Raw genomic sequence first — 25925 nt, 5'->3', positions numbered from 1 at the left:
GTGTAATCAGAGTGTAATCAGTATGTGATCAGTGTAATCGGTGTGTAATAAGAGTGTAATCAGTGTGTGATCAGTGCAGAGTGTAATCAGTGTAATCAGTGTGTTATCAGTGCAGAGTGTAGTGTGTGATCAGATTGTAATCAGAGTCTAATCAGATTGTGATCAGAGTGTAATCAGAGTGTGATCAGAGTGTAATCAGAGTGTAATCAGTGTGTGATCAGAGTGTAATCAGCATGTGATCAGAGCGGAATCAGAGCGTAATCAGAGCGTGATCAGTGTGTGATCAGTGTAATGAGAGTGTGATCAGATTGTAATCAGTGTGTGATAAGAGTGTAATCAGTGTGATAAGAGTGTGATCAGTGTAATGAGTGTTATCAGATTGTAATCAGACTGTAATCAGTGTGATCAGAGTGTGATCAGAGTGTAATCAGAGTGTGATCAGAGTGTGATCAGAGTGTAATCAGAGTGTAATCAGAGTGTGATCAGTGTAATCAGACTGTAATCAGTGTGATCAGAGTGTAATCAGAGTGTGATCAGAGTGTAATCAGAGTGTAATCAGAGTGTAATCAGAGTGTAATCAGAGTGTGATCAGTGTAATCAGAGTGTGATCAGTGTAATCAGAGTAATCAGTGTGTGATCAGAGTGTAATCAGTATGTGATCAGTGTAATCAGTGTCTAATCAGAGTGTAATCAGTGTGTGATCAGTGCAGTGTGTAATCAGTGTGTGATCAGATTGTAATCAGTGAGTGATCAGTGTAATCAGTGTGTGATCAGAGTGTAATCAGTATGTGATCAGTGTAATCGGTGTGTAATAAGAGTGTAATCAGTGTGTGATCAGTGCAGAGTGTAATCAGTGTGTGATCAGATTGTAATCAGTGAGTGATCAGTGTAATCAGAGTGTGATCAGTGTAATCAGAGTAATCAGTGTGTGATCAGAGTGTAATCAGTATGTGATCAGTGTAATCAGTGTGTAATCAGTGTGTGATCAGTGCAGAGTGTAATCAGTGTGTGATCAGATTGTAATCAGTGAGTGATCAGTGCAGAGTGTAATCAGTGTGTGATCAGAGTGTAATCAGTGTGTGATCAGTGTAATCGGTGTGTAATAAGAGTGTAATCAGTGTGTGATCAGTGCAGAGTGTAATCAGTGTGTGATCAGATTGTAATCAGTGAGTGATCAGTGTAATCAGAGTGTGATCAGTGTAATCAGAGTAATCAGTGTGTGATCAGAGTGTAATCAGTATGTGATCAGTGTAATCAGTGTGTAATCAGTGTGTGATCAGTGCAGAGTGTAATCAGTGTGTGATCAGATTGTAATCAGTGAGTGATCAGTGCAGAGTGTAATCAGTGTGTGATCAGAGTGTAATCAGTGTGTGATCAGTGTAATCGGTGTGTAATAAGAGTGTAATCAGTGTGTGATCAGTGCAGAGTGTAATCAGTGTGTGATCAGATGGTAATCAGTGAGTGATCAGTGTAATCAGAGTGTAATCAGTGTGTGATCAGTGTGTGATCAGTGTAATGAGAGTGTGATCAGAGTATGATCAGAGTGTAATCAGTGTGTGATCAGTGTAATGAGAGTGTGATCAGTGTGCTCAGTGTGTAATCAGAGTGCAGAGTGCAGTGTGTGATCAGAGTGTGATCAGAGTGTAATCAGTGTAATCAGAGAGTAATCAGTGTGTGATCAGATTGTAATCAGAGTGTGATCAGATTGTAATCCGTGTGTGATCAGAGTGTAATCAGAGTGTAATCAGAGTGTAATCAGTGTGTAATCAGTGTGTAATCAGAGTGTAATCAGTGTGTGATCAGTGTAATCAGAGTGTGATCAGAGTGTGATCAGTGTAATCAGTGTGTGATCAGAGTGTAATCAGTGTGTGATCAGTGTGTGATCAGTGTGTGATCAGTGTAATCAGTGTGATCAGAGTGTGATAAGAGTGTAATCATTGTGTGATCAGTGTAATCAGAGTGTGATCAGATTGTAATCAGAGTGTGATCAGAGTGTGATCAGTGTAATCAGAGTTTAATCAGTGTGATCAGATTGTAATCAGAGTGTGATCAGATTGTAATCAGAGTGTAATCAGTGCATGATCAGTGCAGAGTGTAATCAGAGTGTGATGAGAGTGTGATCAGAGTGTGATCAGAGTGTGATCAGAGTGTGATCAGAGTGTGATCAGTGCGTGATCAGTGCGTGATCAGTGCAGAGTGTAATCAGTGTGATTAGAGTGTGATCAGTGAGTGATCAGTGTAATCAGAGTGTAATCAGTGTGTGATCAGTGTAATGAGAGTGTGATCAGAGTGTGATCAGAGTATGATCAGAGTGTAATCAGTGTGTGATCAGTGTAATGAGAGTGTGATCAGAGTGTGCTCAGTGTGTAATCAGTGTGTAATCAGAGTGCAGAGTGCAGTGTGTGATCAGTGTGTGATCAGAGTGCGATCAGAGTGTAATCAGTGTAATCAGAGTGTAATCAGTGTGTGATCAGATTGTAATCAGAGTGTGATCAGATTGTAATCCGTGTGTGATCAGTGTAATCAGTGTGTAATCAGTGTGTGATCAGTGTGTGATCAGAGTGTAATCAGTGTGTGATCAGTGTGTGATCAGTGTGTGATCAGTGTGTGATCAGTGTGTGATCAGTGTAATCAGAGTGTGATCAGAGTGTGATCAGTGTAATCAGTGTAATCAGTGTAATCAGAGTAATCAGTGTGTGATCAGAGTGTAATCAGTGTGTGATCAGAGTGTGATAAGAGTGTAATCATTGTGTGATCAGTGTAATCAGAGTGTGATCAGATTGTAATCAGTGTGTGATCAGTGTAATCAGAGTGTGATCAGAGTGTAATCAGAGTGTAATCAGTGCATGATCAGTGCAGAGTGTAATCAGAGTGTGATGAGAGTGTAATCAGAGTGTGATCAGATTGTGATCAGAGTGTGATCAGAGTGTAATCAGAGTGTAATCAGTGCATGATCAGTGCAGAGTGTAATCAGAGTGTGATCAGATTGTGATCAGAGTGTGATCAGAGTGTAATCAGTGCGTGATCAGTGCAGAGTGTAATCAGTGTGTGATCAGATTGTAATCAGAGTGTAGAGTGTGATCAGAGTGTAATCAGAGTGTAATCAGAGTGTGATCAGTGCATGATCAGTGCAGAGTGTAATCAGTGTGATTAGAGTGTGATCAGTGAGTGATCAGTGTAATCAGAGTGTAATCAGTGTGTGATCAGTGTAATGAGAGTGTGATCAGAGTGTGATCAGAGTATGATCAGAGTGTAATCAGTGTGTGATCAGTGTAATGAGAGTGTGATCAGAGTGTAATCAGTGTGTGATCAGATTGTAATCAGAGTGTGATCAGATTGTAATCCGTGTGTGATCAGTGTAATCAGTGTGTAATCAGTGTGTGATCAGTGTGTGATCAGTGTGTGATCAGAGTGTAATCAGTGTGTGATCAGTGTGTGATCAGTGTGTGATCAGAGTGTGATCAGTGTAATCAGTGTAATCAGAGTAATCAGAGTAATCAGAGTAATCAGTGTGTGATCAGTGTAATCAGAGTGTGATCAGATTGTAATCAGTGTGTGATCAGTGTAATCAGAGTGTAATCAGTGTGATCAGAGTGTAATCAGTGCATGATCAGTGCAGAGTGTAATCAGAGTGTGATGAGAGTGTAATCAGAGTGTGATCAGATTGTGATCAGAGTGTGATCAGAGTGTAATCAGAGTGTAATCAGTGCATGATCAGTGCAGAGTGTAATCAGAGTGTGATCAGATTGTGATCAGAGTGTAATCAGTGCGTGATCAGTGCAGAGTGTAATCAGTGTGTGATCAGATTGTAATCAGAGTGTAGAGTGTGATCAGAGTGTAATCAGAGTGTAATCAGAGTGTGATCAGAGTGTGATGAGAGTGTAATCAGTGCGTGATCAGTGCAGAGTGTAATCAGTGTGTGATCAGATTGTAATCAGTGTGTGATCAGAGTGTAAACAGTGTGTGATCAGAGTGTAAACAGTGTGTGATAAGAGTGTAATCAGTGTGTGATAAGAGTGTAATCAGTGTGTGATCAGTGTAATGAGAGTGTGATCAGAGTGTGATCAGAGTGTGATCCGATTCTCTCAGATGAGAAGGTGGAGAAAAAAAAATATCCATCTTCTCCATTCTGTCAGTGTTTTTAGACTAACTCCATTCAGACAGACTCTTTCCTAGGAAAAAATCAGACATATGCACAGGCCCATAGACATTGGTCCAAGTGCAATCCGTTTTTGGTAGCTTGCACGTGCCCTAAGACAGTGTAATCATTGCAGTAATTGCCCAACGAATGAGCAAAACATTAATTCATCAGGAGTTTGGATTGCTTTATGCCAGCATAAAAATAATGATTATCACCAGTGTATCATCCGGTCAAAACAAAGAATAATGTTAAATGGATAAACAATCCTTATGTTCCCATCAGTACTTGCCTGACTGTGTAAACAGAGCAGTAAACAACAGCCGACAGACCTGAATATAAGTCGATCGGTGTTTGTAAACAGTCCAAATTTGGCTTGTCTGAATGCACCTTAAAGGGTATTTTCAAGTTTGAAAGTTATCCTTTATCTATTGAACAGGGGGATACCTTCTTCATTGCAGGAGCTCTGAAAGCTGCCGCTGGGAGGTCCCACTGGTCCCGAGGACTGGGGCTCTGAACAGTCCCAGCTGAATTGAGTGTAGGTCGATACTGCTTAATGGGATCATCAGAGATTTCCAATCATTGCGCTTTGGCACTCCTATAAGAATGATTGGTGCAGTAGTGAACATGATCGACCACAGCTCAAATTAATCGGGGCTCTCGAGAATTCATGATGGGTGGTGGCGTTCGCTATGGCACAATTCTTACTCCAGCAGGGGCTGGAGTAGGATTTGTGGCAAGGCACATATGGAGGCGCAAGTTACTCGTCCCGCGCTTCTGATTCATGAAGAGACGTACGCCCCTCAATCAATCAGGAGCATCTTTCTCCAGCACATCACCTCATCAAGACAGGCATGATCAAAACCGATCTTGTTCAATCGGGGCCATAGAGTTGTATTGGGGAACAGACCACAAAGACCTAAGCTGCCGTCTGTGCGCCTCTTTAGTTCATGTGCATTAGGCCTGAGGATGAGAAGTTGATCATTCAGAAGCTGCCGATTTGACTCTTGCTTTATTATAAGCTAGACGTGTTACTCAAGCTAAATGGAATAAACTATTTACTGTAAACTCCTTGTACTTCTTCATCTCCTGAAATCCCATACCCTTATTTTAATTACCACGAAGGATTTAATTGACCTGGATGCAAAAGAAACGGAAAACCCTTCCAACAGTTTTCCTTGACTAAGATGGCGTTACCGAACTAAGCAAACATTTTGTAAAGGTTAACTAAAGTATTTGGTGGCAGTCACTGGCCCTCCGTGAAGAAATATGAACCAGTTAGAGGGAGGCGAGATGGTTTTATTTCCCCCGTAACAAAATGTGGTCTAAGAATCGGTCCTGTCTTATTATATCCCCAAGTGTGAGTCAAGTATGAACCAATGCCTGAGGGAAGTCCAGCTCTGCAACAGAATGGATTATTCACATTTATCTCACAATCTGCTCTCAGACATCTTAAAATTCACTCTCTTGGCAAGTGGGGAATTATCATGAGAAATGAAATAATTTCATAACTATGAGATCATGCAGCATTCCTTGAAACTGACACTTTCAGGGATTGTCCAGGCTTGGGTACTGTTTTGATTTACAGGTAATCCCACTTCATTAATTCATTTAACATGGAAATTATTTGGAGGGATAAAAAAAAAAGAAAGAAAAAGATGTCAGGAAAACCGCAAGTGCTTTCCATGTGGAATGGAATTCATAATATACACCGGATAGGTGATAATCTGCATTTCCTTCCAGGGACTCAACACCGCACCAATATTATTCAATATTTTTGTAATTTCCTAAAAATATTAAATGTTGAAGTCATCCATGAAGAATCTAAGCAGAAAATGAAATGCGGATGGATAATGTGGAATTTTCTTAAGGGTTGGAAAGTAAAACTAAAAAAAAAAACTATCTTTATAGGTTTCCACAAAGTGGAGATCATAAAAAGATAACAGAATATAAAGATCTATTCAACCTAAAAAAGAAGTCCATACAAATTATATGTTAAGGGCTCAAACTAGTAAAAAAACAACAACCAACATTAACTACCCTTACCAATCCCCACAGCGTTCATTACCCGCTGGTCTATACTTCCAAAAATGCCGGCTTAGTCAATCACTGATTTAGGTGTGACAGTGTAATGGCCAGTGGTTGACTGGGTAGGCATTTCCTGCCATTTTTGGTGTGTTAAAGGGGCGGTCCACTACTCGGACATCCCCTTTTGAAACCCTAAATTTCCCCCTTGTAAAATAATAACACTTATACTCACCTCTACTGATGAGCGCAAGTGCTCGTTGCTCGAGTTTGCCTACGGTGCTCGGGTATGAACCGAGTATCACGGGTGCTCGAATGACATGTTCGCGTCCCCAAACCCGCATGTTTCGCGGCTGTTAGGCAGCCACAAAACATGGGGGGATTGCCTGACATACACAGGCAATCCCTGTGTGTTTTGTGGCAGTCTAACAGCTGCAAAACATGTGGACGCAGGGACCCGAACACGTCACTCGAGCACCCGCGATACTCGGAGAATACCCGAGCACCGTAGGCAAACTCGAGCAACGAGCACTTGCGCTCATCAGTAGAGGTGAGTATAAGTGTTATTATTTTACAAGGGGGAAATTTACACTACACTGCTGGAGTAACAATGTCACGTGATCCCCAGGGCGATTCATTGCTTTTTTGTTGCGCCTTCGAGTCTGTTCAATTTATTATTTATTCAATTTGTCTATACTCTTATTTATGTAATCTTTTCTGTACTTTATGAATATTTTTTTCTGTATATTATTAAATAAATTTTGATGTTTTTGTTATTTTGATTGTTTCTGCTCCTTCTATGTCGCTGTAGGTGACTAAGGTTTTTTTAAAACTACTTTGAGTCTCTCTGTTATACTCTCTGGAAATCCCCTCTGATACCTTCCTTCCCACATTAGTACATGAATAAACGTCCTGGGAAGGGGTTCGCAAGTACGCAGGGGGGAAATAAAAGCCGATCTCCCTCCATAAGAGGCAGATGCTGGCCATATTACATAGCCTGCATCTCTTTCTAACAGCAGAGCTCCGGCAGTGGCTGTTAACTGTTTAGATGCTGCTGTTAATCTCTGATAGCGGCATATATATTGAGGGGTTGTACCGTTGAATTATTATGGCAGCCGGGGGTCTGTTGAAGGCTGGCTATCACAGGCTGAGCTCCATAGGAGATCATGATTCTTCCTGCAATACTGTGGCATAGCAGTATATAGTACAGTCATGGCCAAAAGTTTTGAGAATGACACCAAAATGATATTTTCACATGATCTGCTGGCCTCTGGTTTTTATTAGTGTTTGTCTGATGTTTATATCACATACAGAAATATAATTGCAATCATATTATGAGTACCAATAGGTTATATTGACAGTTAGAATGAGTTAATGCAGCAAGTCGATATTTGCAGTGTTGCCCCTTCTTCTTCAAGACCTCTGTAATTCTCCCTGGCATGCTCTCAATCAACTTTTGGACCAAATCCTGACTGATAGCAGTCCATTCTTGCATAATCAATGCTTGCATTTTGCCAGAATTTGTTGGTTTTTGTTTGTCCACCCGTCTCTTGATGATTGACCACAAGTTCTCAATGGGATTAAGATCTGGGGAGTTTCCAGGCCATGGACCCAAAATCTCTATGTTTTGTTCCATGAGCCATTTAGTTATCGCCTTTGCTTTATGGCAAGGTGCTCCATCATGCTGGAAAAGGCATTGTTGGGCGCCAAACTGCTCTTGGACGGTTGGGAGAAGTTGCTCGTGGAGGACATTTTGGTACCATTCTTTATTCATGGCTGTGTTTTTAGGCAAGACTGTGAGTGAGCCGATTCCCTTGGCTGAGAAGCAACCCCACACATGAATGGTTTCAGGATGCTTTACAGTTGGCATGAGACAAGACTGGTGGTAGCGCTCACCTCTTCTTCTCCGAATAAGCTGTTTTCCAGATGTCCCAAACAATCGAAAAGGGGATTCATCAGAGAAAATGACTTTGCCCCAGTCCTCAGCAGTCCACTCCCTGTACCTTTTGCAGAATATCAGTCGGTCCCTGAGGTTTTTTCTGGAGAGAAGTGGCTTCTTTGCTGCCCTCCTTGAAACCAGCCCTTGCTCAAAGAGTCTCCGCCTCACAGTGCGTGCAGAAGCACTCACACCAGCCTGCTGCCATTCCTGAGCAAGCTCGGCACTGCTGGCAGTCCGATCCCGCAGCTGAAACAGTTTTAAGATATGGTCCTGGCGCTTGCTGGTCTCTCTTGGGCGCCCTGGAGCCTTTTTGACAACAATGGAAGCTCTCTCCTTGAAGTTCTTGATGATGCGATAGATTGTTGACTGAGGTGCAATCTTTGTAGCTGCGATACTCTTCCCTGTTAGGCCATTTTTGTGCAGTGCAATGATGGCTGCACGTGTTTCTTTAGAGATAACCATGGTTAACTGAAGAGAAATAATGATACCAAGAACCAGCCTCCTTTTAAAGTGTCCAGTGATGTCATTCTTACTTAATCATGACTGATTGATCGCCAGCCCTGTCCTCATCAACACCCACACCTGTGTTAATGGATCAATCACTAAAACGATGTTAGCTGCTCCTTTTAAGGCAGGACTGCAATGATGTTGAAATGTGTTTTGGGGGTTAAAGTTCATTTTCTGGGCAAATATTGACTTTGCAAGTACAGTAATTGCTGTTAAGCTGATCACTCTTTGACATTCAATAGTATATGCAAATTGCCATTACAAAAAATGAAGCAGTAAACTTTGGAAAAATTACTATTTGTCTCATTCTCAATACTTTTGGCCATGACTGTACAAGAAGTCAAACCATTGCAGGTTCAAGTCCCCTAAGGGGACAAAAAAAAAAAATTGTGAATCATAAAAAAATGGCTTTTAAAAATATCAAAATTTAAATCCCCCAGCATTTTATCTTTCGTTAAAAATAAAGAAAGGAAGAAATAAACATGTCTGGTATTGCAAAGTCCAAAAAAGTCCAAAATATCAAATTATAACATTAATTAACTTGTAGGGTTAACACTTCAATAAGAAAAAAAAATGGATACACCAGAACTGCAGGAGGGGATTGGAGGAAGGGTGGAAGAAGGGGGTGTCCGAACATGTTCCTAAAAAAAATGCAATTAAAAAAAAAAAAGGTCAGCTCACCGTGCCAAAAAAACAAACCCTCACTGTGCTTCATCAACTGAAAAAAAAAATGTCATGGGTCGTGGAAAATGGCGACACAAAGAGTAACATATTATTTCACCACACACATATGTATATATAACAAGGCAAATTTTGTATCACCATAATCGCACTGAATTAGACAATCATGTTTCCAGGTCATTTTACCAGACAATGAACACTGTACACTGCATGGCAAAATAAATGGTGTCACTGAAAACTAAAGCTTGTCCTGCAAAAAAAATAAGTTATGGTTCTTAGAATAAGGGAAAGAAAAAATTAAAGCACAAAAATTAAAACTTCTATGAGAAGCTTAAAGGGATATTTCTAACATTGCGACTGATAGGTGGTAACTTGCTTATCAATGGGGGTCTGACCTTGGGACCCCCGACCAATCAGGACAACACTGCTCTGAAATACTCTTTCAGAATTAAAGGGGTACTCCCATCTCCAAGATCCTTTTCCAATATGTAATATTTGTAATAATGATAATATTAACCAATAGCTCCAATTAGAAATGTAGCATAGTTCTTCTGATTTGCTATGTTGCTTACCCCACGTTACGACGTGGCTACGACCACTCATATAGTGACAGTTAGCTGTTACTGGTCGTAACCATGGAAGCCTAAGCTACTGCAATGCCTGAAACATGGGGTAAGCAACATAGCAAATCAGAAGAACTATACTACATTTCTAATTGGAGGTCTTTGCTAATAATATTATTATTACACCTACAACATATTGGGATAGGATACTGGAGATGGGAACACCCCTTTAAGTGTCAATAGCCTCTGCACGCCTCCTCTTTATGCAATGTCTATAAGACTTTCGTGGACAGCTGAGTAAAGCACACGGCTTCCTCCGCCAGTCCATGGATAAAAAAGGGGCTCCTAAGAGCCCTGTTCTCAGGATTTGGTGAGGTCCTAGCGGTTGGACTCCCATCGATTATCAAGATATGGATAGGTGATAACTTGCAACGTTGAGAATAACCCTTTGATTCTCTATTTTTAAGACTCCTTAAGGGCCCTTCTACTAATACAAATGACTGTGTTAAAGGGACAGTATCACCTTTTTTTATAAACTGTAATCTGACTGTAGATTATTTTTGCACCTAAATATACTCTGGCACAGGGGCTAACAGGGACCGGACAGATTACACTGTTAGGCTTTGGTGCTAATAACATTTTTTTCAGAGTCTATGGTAATGTAGCAAAAACTAAAGCTGATGTCACATACATGATGGTGTCCCGTCAGCGCTACATATAAGTAGACTCCAATAAGAAAATGTACTATAATAAGATCTAGAAATGTTTGTAGCCGCTTTATATAAACCACTTGACCCCTTTACGTTCCGATAAGAAATGAGTGCTGTTACTACGATATCATAAGCATGCAAAAATAAATAAACCTGGCAGAAAACATCAGGAGTATGCATAAATAAAGGCTGCATATCGCTACATCTTGTGTATTAAGTGAACCCGGTGTAATGAGCGGTTTATGAAGCTAAAAGTGGTCATGGAATTTTTAGAAGGTGATTTAAGGCGTTTTACACTACAATCTGATAAAACACCCTGTTGCTTTGCGTCCATGGTCAGTTTAGACATTTACGTCATGCTCCAAAATTTCCCCAAACATGTAATAGCCTTATTTATCTAAGCTCAGGGCTTTATATTTACGCCAAAGGAACATACAAAGACCTTTAGAAAACCTGCTCTTTGCATCTTTTCTTTTCGAGATGAAATAAAATATACAGAATCCTAGAAATTGTAATTGTTGGATGCAGGGGTATGTAGAGCGAATCGGAAAGATTCACACAACATGGTGGCTCAGTGGTTAGCACTACAGCCTTACAACGCTGGGGTCCTGGGTTCAAATCCCACCAAGCACAACACCTGCAAAGAGTTTGTATGTTCTCCCCGTGTTTGTGTGGGTTTCCTCCGGGGTCTCCGATTTCCTCCCACACGCCAAAGACCATACTGATAGAGAATGTAGATTGTGAGCCCCAACGGAGACAGCGCCCATAATGTCTGTAAAGTGCTGTGGAATACGATGGAGCTATATAAATAAATAATAAATAAATTGACGTGCACACAAGGAAGAACTATGTAATCTCTGGCTAATGATCAAGGCATAGTTGAGGTTGGAACTTCAGCACCACAAAAGAAGATGAAATGACTGTGGATCTTGCTGCAATGTAAATTTATTTTGATGCGGCAAGGAGTCAAAAACAGATCTTGACCAATGTTTCGACCGGGAACGGTCTTTGTCAAGAACATCTGTTGCGGGTGCAGGTATGCAGAAATCTAGTAGAAAAATAACGTAAAATGTAAGATCTCTCATGTCAAGGAGGACCTGTGTGGAGCAGGAGCCGGGAATCAGGAAATGCGGCAAGTAGGGTGTAAACCGCCTAACCTAATGATCAAGGTATAGTCATATCTCCTATTTATGTTGTCAGGAACATACAGATGGGTCCTTCTTTATCTTCCCTCTTGGCTCGACATTTCTCAATGTGAGTGGCACGAGATGACCGGCTTTGGGAAAAAAAAAAACTATGATTTTGAGACATTCTGTTGGGAGAAGTCTATGCTCTCTGAGTCTATGTTTGTGATGCAAATCGTGGCATGTTGATAGTTTTGCTAGCATGTCAAGAAAATGTATTGGGAATGTAAGGGTGGACACATCGGTACATATATGTCTCAGAAACTCCCCAAGTGTGATCAATCACAATCTCAGCAGAATGTATCAGTATGGAGAAGATAGCATCTATTAGAGCAGGCCATTAGCTATGTTATCTGTATGGCCAGCTTAAATGGGCCATAGTTTAGAAGACCCACCTTTAAATAAAGAAATAAACTCTAGAAATAAACCCTAGCTGATCTTTCACTGACTGGCTTAAATTACAGCAATATGGCTGAAAATCCAAATGAGACTATCACCATCAGGAAATACCAGCAGGGGGGAAATACACTGCTCAAAAAAATAAAGGGAACACTTAAACAACAGAATATAACTCCAAGTAAATCAGACTTCTGTGAAATCAAACTGTCCACTTAGGAAGCAACACTGATTGACAATCAATTTCACATGCTGTTGTGCAAATGGAATAGACAATAGATGGAAATTATTGGCAATTATCAAGACAACCTTAATAAAGAAGTGGTTCCGCAGGTGGGAACACACACATCTCAGTACCAATGCTTTCTGGCTGATGTTTTGGTCACTTTTGAATGTTGGTTGTGCTTTCACACTTGTGGTAGCATGAGACGGACTCTACAACCCACAGAAGTTGCTCAGGTAGTGCAGCTCATCCAGGATGGCACATCAATGCGAGCTGTGGCAAGAAGGTTTGCTGCGTCTGTCAGCGTAGTGTCCAGAGGCTGGAGGTGCTACCAGGAGACAGGCCAGTACACCAGGAGACGTGGAGGGGGCCGTAGGAGGGAAACAACCCAGCAGCAGGACCGCTACCTCCGCCTTTGTGCAAGGAGGAACAGGAGGAGCACTGGAAGAGCCCTTCAAAATGACCTCCAGCAGGCCACAAATGTGCATGTGTCTGCACAAATGGTTAGAAACAGACTCCATGAGGGTGGTATGAGGGTCTGACGTCCACAGATGGGTGTTGTGCTCACAGCCCAACATCGTGCAGGACGCATGGCATTTGCCACAGAACACCAGGATTGGCAAAGTCGCCACTGGCACCCTGTGCTCTTCACAGATGAAAGCAGGTTCACATTGAGCACATGACAGAGTCTGGAGACGCCGTGAAGAGCGATCTGCTGCCTGCAACATCCTTCAGCATGACCGGTTTGGCAGTGGGTCAGTAATGGTGTGGGGTGGCATTTCTTTGGAGGGCCGCACAGCCCTCCATGTGCTCGCCAGAGGTAGCCTGACTGCCATTAGGTACCGAGTTAAGATCCTCAGACCTCTTGTGAGACCATATGCTGGTGCGGTTGGCCCTGGGTTCCTCCTAATGCAGGACAATGCCAGACCTCATGTGGCTGGAGTGTGTCAGCAGTTCCTGCAAGATGAAGGCATTGAAGCTATGGACTGGCCCGCCCGTTCCCCAGACCTGAATCCGATTGAGCACATCTGGGACATCATGTCTCGCTCCATCCACCAACGTCAGGTTGCACCACAGACTGTCCAGGAGTTGGCAGATGCTTTAGTCCAGGTCTGGGAGGAGATCCCACAGGAGACCATCCGCAACCTCATCAGGAGCATGCCCAGGCGTTGTAGGGAGGTCATACAGGCACGTGGAGGCCACACACAATACTGAGCCTCATTTTGACTTGTTTTAAGGACATTACATCAAAGTTGGATCAGCCTGTAGTGTATTTTTCCACTTGAATTTTGGGGGTGACTCCAAATCCAGGCCTCCATTGGTTAATAAATTTGATTTCCATTGATGATTTTTGTGTGATTTTGCTGTCAGCACATTCAACTTTGTACAGAACAAAAAGTATTCAATGAGAATATTTCATTCATTCAGATCTAGGATGTGTTATTTGAGTGTTTCCTTTATTTTTTTGAGCAGTGTATATAAAGCCGCACTCAAAAGGTGATAGGGCAGACAGATAAGTAAATGAAAACACCCGTTACTCTAAAAAAGACTACAGCAAGTTTAAGATACTAAACACCCGGAGAATAGGTGCATCTGCTGTGGCTCGGCGGTGAGAGAAGCCGAACATAAAGTCAAGGGTTCGAACCCAGAAGTATGACACTTACCCTCCCCAGGTCCACAGCTGCCTATCCACTGCCGCTTCAGTCTTTGTCTACTGGCTGCATTCGTGACGTCACATTACAGTGCAAGTGACTGCTTGGGTTTAGCGGCTCTTGTCCTCCCCCCATCTACATCATTGCTGAACTCAGTGATTGGCTGCAGCAGGAACGTGCAGTGTAGTTGTGACGTCACCGCTGCAGCCAGTAAACGAGTCTCACAGATACACCAGAGAAGGAGCGGTGGAGCTGGGGAAAGCGAGTATCAGGGTGTTTATTATTTTAAACATGTGTACATGTTTAAAATACATGTGTATTTCCCTGGACAACTCCTTGAAGATTCGTGCGTGCAGAAAGATGCAGTAAATACTTTTGGGGAAACCACTTACAGTTTTCATTTTGTTATGTTATTTCGAAAAAATGAATCCATGAGAAAATGTATGAATGTCTTAATTAAATAAATTGGGTGGTTCAGAAATCACTTTGATTTATACCTGTGGGGACTTGTGTGAGCGCCAGCAGTATTGGTGGCTATGGAGACTGGCCAACAAAATATTCTCGTCAGTATCCAACTGGCCAAACCGCAGCGTCTCCTGTGTGTCATTACAGACGACAAAATGACTGTAGATCAGCTCCTCTGCCTCGGGGCTCTGGTTCTGAAAGAGAAGGAACAGACTGTTTTAATAGAGAAATGTTAAAATATCTTCTCATTGTCGTCAGCGCTCGCTCCTATTGTTCACTGCACTTATGATGAAGGGCCACTAAGCCAAACATTCAGAAAGAAAAAAACAAGGCCACGCTCAGCCTACAGGGCCACATGTGACTTTAGAATCTCCGAGATACTAGCTTTTCACTTTTACGGCATTACAGCAGGTCTTCTTTTTAACAGGCCGAGGTGTTGTTTCAACAAGTATGATTATAGAGGATACCAGCACAAAAAAATAACAGTAAAAAACTAAAGACACACTGTTACAATGTTTATGTTATTAATTGCTGACTTATAACAAATATATATATTTATATTAAGTATTAAAACATTATGGTAGTACCAGATAATTGTAATTGTGTGGGTTTTTTTTAATTAAAAAAAATAGCATGTTGTGTAATTTTTTTGTTAATTTAATTTTATTTTTTTGTAAATCTGTCAGCAAATTTTTGCTATGTAATTTGAGGGCACCATGATGTACGGAGTGAGGGCCTGATCCCAGCAATGTGTCACTTACAAGGCTGTTTGTTGCAATTTCAATGAAATCAGTGTTTTATCAACAAAAGGTTATCACTACAGGACTAGGCGTCTCGTGCCATGTAGTCCATCTGCTCTGTGTAACCCTGCCCCCAGCACTGATCATCAGCTTTCTGTAAATATACAGTATACACAGAAAGCTGCCAATCAGTGGTGTGGACAGGGTTACACAGGGCTCAGCATTCAGAGCACTGCTAGATCTGCAGCAGAGAAAACTGTATTTTGTATCAAAGTGACAGCATGCAGACCTTCAAGTGACAACATCGCTGGAATCAGGGTCTTTGTCCCTATATCATTCTGCTCTCAGATTACGACAACAACCTTGTGACAGATTCCCTTTAATATTCATTATTATTATAATTAATCCTAAAAAGGAATTTTCATTTTACATAACTTTTTTTTTCAATAATAATAATATATGGTAATGGCTTAAGTCCTCAATAGACATTGGATAAAAGTTGGCAGAACCTGCCGATTTTAGTGGGACCGTCCAACCATCATCTAATGTGCATGGGGGTCTCTTGACTCTCTCCTGATTGATGATGTCGCTGGAGAGAAGGATCCGGTCTGTTGAATTTCAATGGCTGATCCTTTTGCTCGGTGCAAAGAAATAGCCTTTAGCAGATGAGTCTGGCAACAACCCTCTCATAGTGAACACAGGAGCGTCTTTAGGATTTATAGTCTATGGCCACGGCCCCACTATCAGTATGTGGTCAGTATTTGGTCAGTATTTTTTTTCAGGAGTGGGAGACAAAACCAGGTGAGGAACAATCAGAAAGAAGGTATAATAGAAACAAGTCACCAATTCTGCATTTATCACCCACTCCTGGTTTTGGCTCTCAGTACTGAGAAAAAATACTGACCAAATACTGATAGTGGGCAGCGCTGTGGAGTCAGTAAAAAATGGACCAACTCTGACTCCTAAAATATATAATAAATTGGGTACAGTAGTTCAATGCAGTTTGTGGGGAATATTTTTTCATCAGAATTTGGGAAAGTTATGAAATGTCCTATAAATGTCTGTCCTATTCCTGATCTAAGGGTCTAGACTTTTAGCAGAGATGAATCTGTGCTACAGTAAATTTATCACTTAAACATGAGCCATGTAGGAGGGAGTCGTGGAGTCATGGAAATTGAGGAGTTGGAGATTTGGCTTACCAACTCCAAAGCCCTGATAGTGGGGCAACGGGTCTAAATGGCAGTCTCGTTATTTTTCCCTGATAGATGAAGTTTGGGAGAGAAGGATCCGGTCTGTTGAATTTTAACAGTGAACCCTTTTGTAGAGCACAGAAAATAAGCTTCTGGAAGGGGCTCAGAGAAAACAGGAGCACTCTGCTTCCTTTGGCAGCCCCGTAGCTCTTACTACAAACATTTTACAGCGGGTCCCCATTGATTTTTATGGGGTTCGGTTCTGTTTCAAGTTCAGGTAGAGTTATTGTAACCAAAAAGAACTTTGGACTAAAGTTGGGTAGAACCCGAACATCCATGGGTCCGCCCATACCTACTGCGAGCATGAAGCTATGTATTACAGCCGCCCCCTTCCCACTGATGATGGTAGCAGTATTACCTGCTCAATCACCTAACCCTAATAGTACGCCTAGGTGCACCAACGATCTGCGGATCACACTGTACTTTAACGTCAAAGGAGCGAGAAAGGGTTAAAAAAGTTATCTGAGATTAGAAAAAAAGGTCTGCTTATATTTCAAAAACAGAAATACCCGATACAGCCTGTGATATAGAGCAGCGCCATCTCACTTAAAATTTTATATATATATATATATATATATATATATATATATATATATATAAAGGAAACGGATCGGCTGGAAGCACTGTTCACATTTGACCCCTTCTAAAGTAAGAGTAGAGTGGGCTCCTGTGATCTCTACTGCATTGCACCTAGTGAATTTTTTGATGCACCCACTGGAAAGGAAAAAAACAGAGATGTGAGATGACAAAAGAGGTCTCGGCCGGAAAGTATATATAGGGTCATATGTCATTTTTAATCTTTATATGGACAGCAGTTTCCGCGGACTAGTAAAGACCATCTACATACAAAAAAATCACAAGATATTCATTTACCATTCTACATGTGGTGGAAAGTACCCATGACACGAGAGGAAACGAGAAAATTACTAAAACAATTACAGAAATATGTCCTCCTGTAGCTCATGTTAACATTGCCAAATCCCTTTATAAATCAGGAAAGCCGTTCTTCCATCGTACCTGTCAGCCGTGTACCGGGTGACACATGGCTTCACTTACCGACATACACAACTCTATCACTCCTTACCTCCCAATGTTCAATATTATCAAACAGTACGGAAGTCCCTACTTCACCGGCTGACATGGCGAAATGCCCTACATGATCATAATGTTACCTTCTATTTACGCGGGAAACTCTAGAATAGGAAGGAGGATTGGCAATTACCACGATGGGGGGACAGTTCGCAGTCATTTTTGCATTTCTCCTTTTATTGAGCATTAATATAGAAGAGAATTTGATTTACAGCTATGCTCTATAAACCTATACCCCAACTGTTTCCATTAAAGGCTACGTTCAGAAAGGTGTATTATTGTTTCCTGCGTTGTTAAGAAAAAGGACTAATGAGAGTCAATGGCACATTTCTGATGAATACTTTTTTTCTTCTGGACACACGGCTCATGTGAAATAAGTGAAATATACTCTTATAAAGTCAATTTGGAGACAAGACTCGCACATTAAATTTAGTGAGTGCGGAATCCATATTTCTCTGATCGATCAAAAAAAGGGGACAAAAAAGTGAATGTCATTTTTTTCCCCTATTGCGGACCTCCAATACAGACACTTGAACTTCTAAACGGATGTGATTTAATCCCTTGACCCCCGGGTGATTTTCCATTTTTCGTTTTCTCCTTCCTTTCTCCTAAGAGCTATAACTTTTTTACTTTTCCATCAATATGGCTGTATGAGGGCTTGATTTTTCCGGGATGAGTTGAACTTATGAATGGCACTATTTATTTTACCATACAGTGTAAAAAAAAATTCCAAGTGCTTTGAAATTGCAAAAAAAAGCGCAACTCCACAAGTGTTTTTTGAGATTTTTGTTTACCATGTTCACTATATAGTAAAACTGACCTGGTAATATGGTTCCCCAGGTCAGTACAAATAAGCAGATATCAATCATGTATAATTTACTTTTTATTTAAGTGGTGAAAAAAAATTCAGAAATTTGTATGAAAGAATGTTTTTGCGTTTTTTCGTCATTTTCCGAGACCTGTAAAGTTCTAATTTTTTGTGATCTGGGGCTGTGAGATGGCTTATTTTTTGCGCTTTAAGCTGACATTTTTATTTATACCACTTTGGGGTAGACACGGTGTTTTGATTGCCTTTTATTGCAATTCTGCGGTAACAAAAATAACTTAATTCTGGCATTTAGATTTTTTTCTTGTTACGCCATATACTGATCGGATTAATTTACTTCATATTTTGACAGTTGGGTCGTTTCTGAAAGCAGCGATACCAAAATATGTGTATTTTTACACATATTTGGTATCGCTGCTTTCAGAAACGCCCCATTTTGTTTTGTTTTATTTTTAATGAGGCAAAAGATGGGGTGATTTGAACTTTTCTGTGCTTTTTTAAACTTTTTTTTCACATTTTACCGTATTTAGTAGTTTCCTTAGGAGACTTGAAGCTGCGATCGTCTGTGCTATACATAGCAGGGCAGAAGCCCTGCTATGTATTGCAAAAATCATCATGTCCTATGAACGCCGGCCACAGCAGACCCCCGGCTGTCATGATAACCTATCGGAGCCCCGCGATCACATGACAGAGGCGCCAATGGGCGGTAACTTATGACAAGCTTCCTGTCTGCCCATGTTAAACGCAGGGCTCAGTGACTGAGAGTGCATTTAACTTAACAGCCGCGGGTGTCTCACGGATCCACCCACAGCTGTTTGAGGCACTTGATGGATGAGTAAATCAGCCATTAAATGAGGGGAAAGATGCGGGCTCAGTACCGGAGCCCGAATCAAAAGCAGGGACTCGGCCGATGACTATACGTCATCGTATTGCATAAATTAATAGTGCATGTGAAAATAAGAAACTTTGTAATATATTTTATCAGATAAATCTGCTTCTTTCTCCTCCTAGACTATCATTTATCTTCAATTTTTTCAAATTCCAGGTAAAACTTGCATTGAGTGAAGACAGATTTTTAAATTACTGAGATAGACTCTGATCAGTAGCAACTGTCATCTTCTATGTAGAGGAGAGGGGGAGGAGCTAAAAGCAGAGCTCCTGTTCTGTCATCCCCCCTTCCATCTGTATAAAATCTTATCAACTCCCATCTACAATCTCAGTAATGTAACATTCTGTCTTCACTGAATACAGATTTTACCTGTGAATTGAGAATTTTGAAAATGAAAGATCAGTCCTGGCGGAGAAAGAAGCAGTTTCTCTGTTCCAAAAATTCTTATTTTCAGTTTGTGCTATTAGTTATGAAATAAAAATTAAATGGATAGTTACTCTTTACGGACAAAAAGAAAACCATACATTTGACAATCTGCCTATTTCAATTTTTCAGACACTCTTCTGAGCTCAGTCTTACAAGTAAGGGCTCTCCTGTGCTGGCTGTCCCCTAATAGAAGACAGAAGATATATAGCAGCTTTTGTCCTTGATCCATCAGCAGATAATTTCAGGATTCACCTGGTCGATTTGGAGCCTTTTGTTTTTTGCCTTTTATTCTAAGAACAATCACTTTCTTTTATATGCACTTGAATTGACCATTATCCTAAAACTTCAAGGAATCACATATATAGCACATATAGAATATATATATTTTCTTTCTATTGCTATATTGCATATGTTCTTTTAAATCACTTTGTGATGGTGATTAGCTACAGTGAAACATTTGTACTGCTTGCGTTATGGTACTGTATCTGTGTATATTTTCCTTCATGCATTTCTATATTTTTTTCACAGTTTATCAGTTTGATGTCTCTAGATTAGTTTTTATGCTTTATTCATCCAATTGCATCACTTTTGTAAGCCCTTGTAGCCTGGTATTTAACTTGTGCAACTCTTATTGTAAGTACAAAACAACCCTTTGACATTTTCTATAGGTCCATGATTTAGCAATTGAAATTTACTCTGTTGACTCTTGTGTAATGCCATAATGTCAACTTATTCCCCTCCTTTTTTTAGCTGCATATATGGATGGTTTCTGTAACGATTCCACCACGCTGTCAGTATCGTCAATCGTCCAATCTGAACCAGGGGCGTGCTGGGCTGTCAATATTATAATTGACAGCCCAGTTGCTCAATATGGCCAGGACTGCAGGGTCTTCCAGGTGTCACCCGTTCTGGGTGATTACCTAGCTATTTAACTGGCTAGCTATTATCAGACCTTGCCAGTTGTAGCTTAGCTCAAATGGTGTGTGTTTGCTCTCTGCTCTAAGTTCCTGTTTTCTTTGTTTCCAGACCTTGGACCTTGCCTTTGACCATCCATTTGCCTAGTCCCTTTGTCTTGATCAGCTACCTTCTTGGAATTCTGACCCAGAACTGTGACCTGACTGTGCCTTTGTCTCATCCCTCTGTTTATAAAGAGCTCTCTCGGTTTCTGACCCTGGACCTCTTGACTAGCCATATCTTGTCCATGACTAGTGACTCGGGGTCACATTTTCCTTTTTTGTTAGGGCTCTTTCACACACAAAAAAACTGATGTGTGAAACCAGCCTTACATTTGCAAGGTCTGATTAAGACGCAGGTCCATTGCTGAAACGCAAAGGTTGAGGCTACATGATTCTCATCAAAGTGCCGAATCAGATTATCATCTGCTTTTGGTCCAAATGTACATATTTACCATCCAGATGTATTTTTATCCTGTATGAGAGAAAAAAACTGATAGAGGTTTCCTAGACTTTTCCTACCAACCAGTCTGTGAAAAACGGGAAGCACTCGGATACACCTCCAATCACTAGAATGGGTGAGTTTATTAATGTGAAAATGCTCGTAGAGATAGCTGAATCTTTTGACATACAAATTTGACAGTTTTGCAGAATTTTTGTAGGAAATTAAATTTGTGGTGAATCAATTCTCTGTTAATCGCATGTACTCCAAAGCCTCCAGCAGCTCTGAGAAGATATGTATGACACTATTCTCTTTTCCTTGTGCACTAATTTTCTTCACTGCCGTGTACTATCCATACAGTTTTATCAGTATTTTATAGCTTTCTCTCTTTATCACTATGGCTAAGCTGTGAGTAAGCGGCATCTTCTTACTCTCCAAATTCATGAGAAACGGCTGCTGCATTCCCTGCCTCTGCTTTTATACAGCCTATGATAGTTCTCCTAATTGGCAGTGCTACATTATGTGATGTGATAACTGAAAGCCACGGGAAGCTCACTTGGCCACACTAAAGGTCATGTGATCATTCTCTGGTTGACGCAATCATTTGCAATGTGTAAAATGGCAGCAACTATTTTTGGCAATTTACGCAAAATGAATCAGAAATTGTTCTAAATTATCTGTGTTCCAAAAAATTCCACATAAATGAGATTGGCATCAGTTGTATCTGCACTTATACATCTCCCTTTACTTAGAGAACCATGATTTTGATTACAGCCCAAATCACATTTGCAGGGGTATTTGCACAAGGAGGTTCAAGATGTTTCAAAAAGTTGGTGCAACATTAAAAGCTTTACACCATCTATTAGTTGGTTGATTATGAGTCTGAAATTTGGTCGAAAATGTTGGAGCAATTTTGGCGGACAAAAGTGGGCTGGAATTAGTAGGAGAGGAAGTAGCTAACTGTGCTCTACATTTAATAAGAAATGGACCAAAAGAGGCGCACAATACATCAGCTCATAGCAAAAATATATTTCATTTTTTGGCTTTAAAGGGGTTGCCCCATTTCAAATAATTTTTATCCCATAAAATGTATAAAATAAACTGAGCTGTACTCACCATTCCCAGGTCCAGCACGGCTTCTCTGCTGCTGCTTCAGTATTGTTGATCTCAAGTGATCAACAATACTGAAGCAGCGGAAGAGAAGCCATGCTGGACCCGGGGATGTTGAGTACAGCTTAGTTTGTGACGTTACGACTACAGAGTCCAGCCAATTAAGGAGCTCAGTGGCTAAGCCAATGTAAACAGCATGAACTGCTGAGCTCAGCGATTGACTGCATCTTTGTCAAAGTGATGTCACCGCTGTTATGGTAAATATTTATACTTTGCTTTATTATTTAGACAATTCATAAATCTTTGATAATTTGGCATTTTAATATTAGCTTTATAAGTGTTATTCAAAAATAACAGGGTGTTGTCTTTGATATAGAGACGTATTAAAGCCTTCATTTGTTTCTGAACGTATAGTAAACTAGATATAGCCAGATCCTAAGGAAAGCAGCAGAATACATAATTTCCGACTTTCTTTTTCCCAACTTATCTTCTTTTTCAGGTAAAGTAATGTAAGCCACTCCCACTTTCCTTATCTTTGTGGTTTGTAATAAAAACTTGTAACCAGGCATCTGAATGCAGACAAGTCTGGGACACAGACAGAATTGGTTGTGTGCTCTTGTCTCCGATCGATCGACTCCTTGATTTGATCAAAACTGGCAAACGTGTGAAACCACTTGAGTTTTTCCTAAAAGTTTCCATATTGGTTTCTCCATCACCGCTGCTGCAGCAAAGAGGCAGCATTGGACCTCGAGAGGATAAATAAAAATCAGTTTAGCCTATTGGCTAAAGCTATTTGAAACCCCTTTAAAAGGGGCTTTTCCATGTCCCTACTTCCAGGAACTGACAGACAAAGTTGGTAACGTGGCTGAGCTGCTGGCTTTAACGTCGCTCCCACATGCTGCTAGGAAAGGCAAATTTGCATGTGCAGCATGGGAGAAGCGCAGGAACACTGAGGTCCCGCCAACTTCAGAGAAGTGCTTGCAAACAGATTGCAAATGTGCGAACCTTGCCTAGGAGACCTACCATCTTGGCAACAAGCTGTACAACACAGAATTGAAAAATTCCTCCATCTGGAGAACTCAAGAGGATTTTTAATAAGAGGTAAATTGCAAAATTGCTTGTTTTTACAAGCTCTATGCAATTATACCCATTTACTAAAATAAGACAACCCCTGTAGGACATCTCAAGATGCACCACATTTATTAAGAGGCGTCTCTATATAGATTTGAGGCTTCTTACTAAACTACAAACTAGTTTAAGATGTTGAGGCATAGTAAGTCTCCCCTTCAATGTTTTAGGTGGAATACACTGTAAAAAGGCAGGTGTCCGACCCAGGTCAAAAATCCCAGTATCTTGTTACCAATGGACTGTATGAAAGCGGTCTAATGGCTCTGGATATTCCTCTGTAGCCAATAAGAAGGCGAACAAAAAATAAAATTCTATGTTTAAGTGCACAGTTGAAAACATGACACTAAAAAACAGCGTTTTTACAGGGATATCTGAACCAGCTGCAAGGATTTACATCACACTAGCTCTTGTTTTACAAATGTCCTCCTGCAACAAGCGCAGCCATGGAATGCCCTTAAAAAAGAAGGTTTGATATAAAACAGATGTTTTATCTTCTACTAGTGCGGCTGCTGTAGTGCCATGTTAGGTAATTAATCCCAACGCTTCCCCGGCTCTTCAGTCATATAAATAAAAAGGACTTTTGTTTTTCTTCAGCTAATTCATGGGAGGAGCACCCAGAGCACCCAGGGGAGGACGAGGGGATAGCTTTATTAGCCAAGGGGGTTTAGGGCGAAGAATTCTGGCTCCCAATGTTACACATACTATTAATTACAAGAGACAAACGGCTCTTGAAGAGAATCACATGGCACATCTATAATATTGCACAAGCACTCCGTTAAAGGCTCGCTATGGGCTGCAATTGACCAGCGCGTGCTTTGTGTCCAAGTGGCTCTTATACCCTAAAGATTAATGACTTGCGTTCTTCTGCAAATGAAGTGTTTCAGAAAGGTCAACTTCTGTTCTAAGAAGCTAGATATCGGTGACGCATGTGTAACATCGTGTATGGTAGGGCTGCTAAAAATATTAGAAATAAAGGGGTTGATTTATAAGGACAGCCCCTGTCCATATGTCTCTGCTCCGGGCCGGTTGTCCTCGAGTTGTCCTCCTTGTATTACATGGAAGGCCATTTAGCTTGATGGCAGCCATGTAATACCACGTTCCTCATAAACTGGCACACTGCGGGGAAAATGCCTGGCTGGTTGCATTTTTATCCCCGTAAAATCAGCTGTTTGGTGAGACGGCAGGGAGTGAAACCTGGCCTTATGTAATGGTTTTCTAAGCCAAAACTTCAATGTAACCTTAAATCACAAGTGTGAGTGAACTTAATCAAGTGTTCCAAGATTTAACATTATTCGAGCTTCCTTAAGACAGGTCATCAATGTGCAATTGCTGGGGGTCCCAATCTCAGAATTGCAATCAATAAGCTTAAAGGGAATCTGTCAGTAGGGTCAACCATCCTAAGCCATTTATATGGGCATGCAGGTCATAATAAGTTGAACAAAATGATACCTTGATATCTGAGATTCGAAGTGTTTTTCCAGAGAAATCCACATTTTTCTTAATATGTAAATGAACTGTTAAGATCTATTGGCCGGACATAGATCTCCCCGACAATCTGCCTCCAGGTCTTATTTTAAATTAAAGGGGTGTTACCAGTGTGAGACATGTAATGACTGACAGTCTGCTCTCCTTATCTACATCTCTCACACTGGTAAAGCCTTCATTTAAATTAAGCTCTGGAGGCAGATTCTCAGGGAGATCTATGTCCGGCCCATAGATCTTAACAGCTCATTTATATTAAGAAAAACATGGATTTTTTAGGAATAAGTCATTGGATCGCAGTTATCAAGGTATTATTTTATTTAACTTTCTATGCCCATAATGATGGCTTAGGAGGGTTGATCCTACTGACAGATTCGCTTTAAAGAGAGGAGAAGCAAAGCAGCCCCTTTACTGAAATGCTGAAAGTACAAATGACACATCCATGCTGCAAAACATCAATGTGTCCCGTACCGCACCAAAGAGTCCCGTAACTGCTCTCAAATTGCCCAACTGTTTTGCTTATTAATGGGGATCTGGGGGTGGGACCATAAAGTCTCTGGAGCTGAAGGTCTATCCTAAAAAAAAATAAATACAAATCACAGAAAATTCTTTAGACCTCAAAATCCCCCCAAATATCATACTTTCAAGGGTTCCAAAAGTTCACAAATGGGGAGTAGTCTGAGAAATGGAAGGAGTATAAGGCAATCTTCAATGAATTTCATATACAGACTGTTTCATTGACTACAACAGCCACCAGTGTGATTATTTTTATGTACATCTTGTGAAATTTGATGTCAAGCTGGAAAGCTCGTTGTTTAGTAAACCGACAGACAAAAGTAACATCTTAATAGCTACCATGGTCCTCATGTTTTCAAAAGCCCCCCTCATAGTCAGTACATGAGAATAAGTAGAATTTCATCTGATAAAGTACATTATGATCTTGAAAATATTAGTAAAAAGTTTATGTTGAGGGGTTATCCACAAAAACGAATTAGAAAGGAAGCTGCAGCTAGAAGGAGAACATTTTTATGGCAATGAGTTTCCTCACCATACAACTAATAGGAAATCTAAACAGGATAAATGTGTTTTAGAAACATTCTCAACTTA

The 25925-nt window shown here is 40.7% G+C and overlaps 1 protein-coding gene across 3 annotated transcripts in view; it reads right to left on the bottom strand.

Annotated features, from left to right (window-relative positions):
- VPS13B (vacuolar protein sorting 13 homolog B) overlaps positions 1 to 25925 on the bottom strand; it is a 1155013-nt gene that overhangs the window by 123943 nt on the left and 1005145 nt on the right. For all 3 annotated transcript variants that reach the window (XM_073679617.1, XM_073679614.1, XM_073679615.1), the window contains exon 43: positions 14516 to 14677. In XM_073679617.1, coding sequence (XP_073535718.1) covers positions 14516 to 14677 — 162 coding nt within the window. The remainder of the gene's footprint in view (positions 1 to 14515; positions 14678 to 25925) is intronic.

Source organism: Phyllobates terribilis, unplaced genomic scaffold (assembly GCF_046119375.1).
Source record: "Phyllobates terribilis strain yellow unplaced genomic scaffold, ASM4611937v1 Scaffold_4__5_contigs__length_816908805, whole genome shotgun sequence".
Lineage (NCBI taxonomy): Eukaryota > Metazoa > Chordata > Amphibia > Anura > Dendrobatidae > Phyllobates > Phyllobates terribilis.
This window is presented reverse-complemented; position numbering and strand designations above follow the sequence as displayed.